The sequence below is a fragment of the Stigmatopora argus genome, chromosome 20 (genome assembly GCF_051989625.1).
Source record: "Stigmatopora argus isolate UIUO_Sarg chromosome 20, RoL_Sarg_1.0, whole genome shotgun sequence".
NCBI lineage: Eukaryota > Metazoa > Chordata > Actinopteri > Syngnathiformes > Syngnathidae > Stigmatopora > Stigmatopora argus.
In genome coordinates, this window is record NC_135406.1 from 9,321,173 (window position 1) to 9,325,728 (window position 4,556).

Consider the following 4,556-nt stretch of genomic DNA (forward strand, 5'->3'; position numbering starts at 1 on the left):
GGGCGGAGCCTGCAAACACCTCATCATGCCCCCAAATTAAAGAGGAGGAGTCAGAGTTGTCTCAACAAACTATGATATATAAGCAACTTCCAATCAAAAATGAGGATGATTATGTCACCTGGTCAACCTGTGACGCGTTGACGAGGCAAGATGATCTGGGCAGGGCCAGCGGAGGGGCGAAGCCTGCAAACACCTCATCATGGCCCAAAATTAAAGAGGAGGAGCCAGAGTTCTCTCAACAAACAATGATCGATGAGCAACTTCCAATCAAAAATGAGGAAGATTATGTCACCTGGTCACCTGGTGAGTCCGTAAAGTGGGATGATCTGGGCGTGGCCAGGGTAGGGGTGGAGCTTCTGAGCGGCAGCTCAACAGAAGGATGGCAAGCAGAAAGTTCAATTTCTCCTTTATCAAATGGCGACGACTTGCTTTATGACGATGATGAAGATGTTAAGAAAAATCCAAGTGGCGACAAACTCTGCAAATGCGCTCAGTGTGGGAATTTTTTTGGGAAAAGATCTCATTTGAAACGAAATATGACGAGCCATATGGGTGAAAAACCCTTTTCGTGCTCAGTTTGCAGACAAAGATTCGTCCCCAAAGTCAAATTAAAACGCTGCACTGGTGATAAATCATTTTCCTGTTCATGTTGCGGTAAAGAATTTTCTCAAAAGAAAACATTACAAAGACATACGAGAACCCACACTGGTGAAAAAACATTTTCGTGTTCAGTTTGTAGGAAAGCCTTTTATCAAAATAAACACTTAAAAACCCACACAAGAACCCACACTGGTGAAAAACCATTTTCGTGTTCAGTTTGCGGTAAAGCCTTTTCTCAAAATCAACACTTAAAAAGACACATATTAACCCACACTGGTGAAAAACCATTTTCGTGTTCAGTTTGTGGTCAGACATTTACACACAAGGAAAGCTTAAAAACCCACATAAGAACCCACACTGGTGAAAAACCCTTTTCGTGCTCAGTTTGCAATAAAGCCTTTTATCATGAGCAAGATTTACAAAGACACACAAGAACCCACACGGGTGACAAACCTTTTTCGTGTTCAGTTTGTGGTCGAAGATTCACACAGATGGCACACTTAAATCGTCATGCAAGAACCCACACTGGTGAAAAACCATTTTCCTGCTCAGAATGTGGACAAACATTCACACAGAAGGGAAACTTAAATCGTCACGGAAGAACCCACACTGGTGAAAAACCATTTTTGTGCGCAGTTTGCGGTAAAGCCTTTTCTCATGAGCACGATTTACAAAGGCACACAAGAACCCACACTGGTGAAAAACCATTTTTGTGTCCAGTTTGTGGTCAAGCATTCGCTTATAAGGAAAGCTTAAAACAACATTTATTAACCCACACTGGATAACAATGTTTTCCTGATCAGATTCTGTAATATAGTTCCACCCTATTAAAATAAAATGTCTTCAGTCAAAGACATTCTTAAGAAATTTGAAACATTGCAGTCTTGCATCTTGAATTTGCTAACAAATCAAATAAGATTATTGCGTGTTATGAAAACATAATACATGGATTATATTTATCATTTATATATTGAATCTAGGATGTCTTTTTTTTGTAGCAATATGTTATGAAAGACAATGAATTTTCTGTTTAAAAAAAGTACAATGTCTGTACTTTTGTCATTTTATAAGATGAATCATGTTTTTGTCTTTTTTTTTTGTCGTTCCAATAAAGCTCTCTTTTGGGGAAAAATACTTTGTGGGTCTTTTTTTTAAGTCAACAAAACATTTTGTTTTAAATTTTGAAAGAATGGACAAACAAAGTAAGTAGGACTAAAATACACTGACTCCGAGTTAACGAGACACTGAAAACAGGTGGGTGACATGCACAGGTGAAGGCTAGGGACACTCACAAGAACACCAAAAACAGGATATCGGAGTGGAAAAAATGTTTTATTTGTTCTAATTTGCCATCTATTAACAAAGTATCAAATAACTAGTAGTTTAATAGTATACTAAAATGTGTTTTATTAGAACTAACATTAGACGGATTTCGCGGAGGGTAGAGAGAGGGACAGATAGGGGGGCGAGGAGGAGACTTTACACGGCAACGCGCTCGTAAATTAACAAAGAAATTTAAATGAACTTGGATTACGATGCAGACACACTCAAAAATAAATAGAATCTAATGTTACACTAAACTTAATTCTAATTTTGTTTTACATTTTTATGCTCTTCTTCTCCCGTTGGCTCTCTTTGCCCCGCCTGCACCCTGAGTTTCAGATGCAACCTATCGATGGTAATTTGCTTTTGTATTCCCTTCAAAATATTCAGAAAATGATGCACAGAAATGTCCTCACAATAGGATACCGCACGACCAATTGTCAACGAGTAGTATATATAACTCGTATTAGCGATCGCCTCGCCATTCACAATAACTAACAGGGAAAAAAAACACTGAAAAAATGCAACGCTCCGCCGAGTGCTCACAGAGAAATTACAAAGAGGGAGTTGCGGGGAGAGACCGTGGCCATGATGTTCTTATGAGCGGAAGCTCACGTCCGCTGTCTGCTCGTATATCAAAATTTGTCTCGTATCCCAAGATAAATATTTGCCCGAAATTTTACTCGTATCTCGAATTTCTCGTATATCAGGCCACTCGTATGTCGAGGTACCACTGTATACAGGTGTGTGTATATTGAAGGGGGCATGACATAAAATGTTCAGTTCAAGGAAGTAACGTGAAAGGACTTGATGTTCAGAACTCAGCTTACAGCATCATCAGCATCGTATCATCAAATTAGCCGCGTCAGCAGGGTTGAGTCAGCATGGAAATAACGCTGATCCTCCTCCCCTACAGTAAGGCTGCCCCCCATGCACAAGAGAGAAAAAAATGCCACAAAATGGCCGGAAATAAAACAGATGAAGCGATTGTGATTTCCCTCATTTATTTTACACCTCATAAATATATATTTCTTTCCTCGTGTGTACACACAATCCAAAGATGTTAAATGGAAAAAGACAAACCAAAATTTTTGGGGGGGGGAATTAGTCCTAATTTTATCGCCCAAATTATATTCCAAATTTTACAACCTGGAAAAACAAACACAAAACTTCAAATTCCCATAACATGTAATTTAGCAAATCATTACAGTAAATCAAACAGAAGTTTCTTCCTCCCAAAAATATGAAATGAATGTAGCTTACAAAGCTAATTGAAACGATCAAATGAAATTAAACAACATTTAACTTGTGCTTTTCTATTTTGTTTTGTTTACGGCCAAATTCACAGAAGACTCATTTTAGCAACATGTGACTCAAAAACAACACTCGTCATTTAAATCTTTTGAATAAATCCAACAGACTGAGCAGAAAAATGATACCTGACCAATGTGGGTTATTATGGGTATTTTTAAGGAATTCTTGGGTCGGAATGTTGGAACACCAAATAATCAAAAAAGCTTTTCGCCCTTGTGGGTTGTTAGGTTTTCTTTTCAGGTTCCCTTCTGTGAAAATGTTTGAACATTAACTGGGTGGGGAAAAGGTGTTCTCATCAGTGTGGGTTCTTGTGTGGCTTTTTAACTGGTGCGTTTGAGAAAAAGCTTGACCACAAATTGAGCAAAAAAAAGGATTTTTCACCAGTATGGGTTCTGGTGTGTTTTTTTGACTTTGGCTTCTCTGCGAATGCTTGACCACAAACTGAACAGATAAAGGGTTTTTCACCTGTGTGGGTTCTTGTGTGTATTTTTAAACTTCCCTTCTCTGGGTATCTTTTACCACAAACTGCGCAATAAAATGGTTTTTCACCAGTCTGGGATCTCGTGTGGACTTTTAAGTTTTGCTTCTGACTGAAAGCTTTACCGCAAATCAAGCAAAAAATTTGGTTTTCACCTGTGTGGGTTCTCATGTGGCTTTCTAAGTGGCCTTTTCGAGAGAAAGACTGACCACAAACTGAGCATGAAAATGGTTTTTCACCAGTGTGGGTTCTTGCGTGGGTTTTTAAGTTTCCCCTTTGTGTAAATGCTTGCCCACAAACTGAGCAGGAAAACGTTTTATCACCACTGTGGGTCCTTGAGTGTATTTTTAAACTTCCCTTCTCTGTAAAACTTTTCCCACAAACTGAGCATGAAAATAGTTTTTCACCAGTGTGGGTTCTGGTGTGGGCTTTTAAGCTTTCAATGTATGAGAATGCAGTGGCGGGCGGTGCATTTTCTGGTAGCGCCTTCAACGTATCAATCCAACCCTCAAAAACTATTTTATGGCTATAAAACCTCTACTGCAGCTACAGCTGCGACACATAAAAAATAATCAATACATTAATGCACAAAAATGGGGTAAAATCCACTTCCTAGCAGCATTTCATGATTAAATACAAATACTGGAGCTTTTCAGACATGAAAACCAGGCCAGGGGGTGATTTTCCTGGGAAAATACAGCGATGAACGTCAATGGCGTACGGGCAAACATTGCCCGAAAATGGGCTAAAATCCAGCCGAAAACAGCATTTATTGATTAAATACAAGTACTGGAGCTTTTTAGACATTAAAACCGGGCCCGGAGTATCATTTCCCCGGTAA

At 39.0% G+C, this 4,556-nt stretch overlaps 1 protein-coding gene across 1 annotated transcript; it reads left to right on the forward strand.

The window, feature by feature from the left end:
* On the forward strand, positions 1 to 1,903 carry LOC144065610 (uncharacterized). The gene has a single exon (XM_077588599.1). It carries the CDS (start codon positions 72 to 74, stop codon positions 1,383 to 1,385), a length of 1,314 nt encoding a protein of 437 aa, XP_077444725.1. The 5' UTR covers positions 1 to 71; the 3' UTR covers positions 1,386 to 1,903.
* The last annotated feature ends 2,653 nt before the right edge of the window (positions 1,904 to 4,556 follow it).

Coding starts and splice junctions, on each gene's coding strand:
- LOC144065610 (XM_077588599.1), top strand. CDS start 72: ATGATATATAAGCAACTTCCAATCAAAAATGAGGATGATTATGTCACC.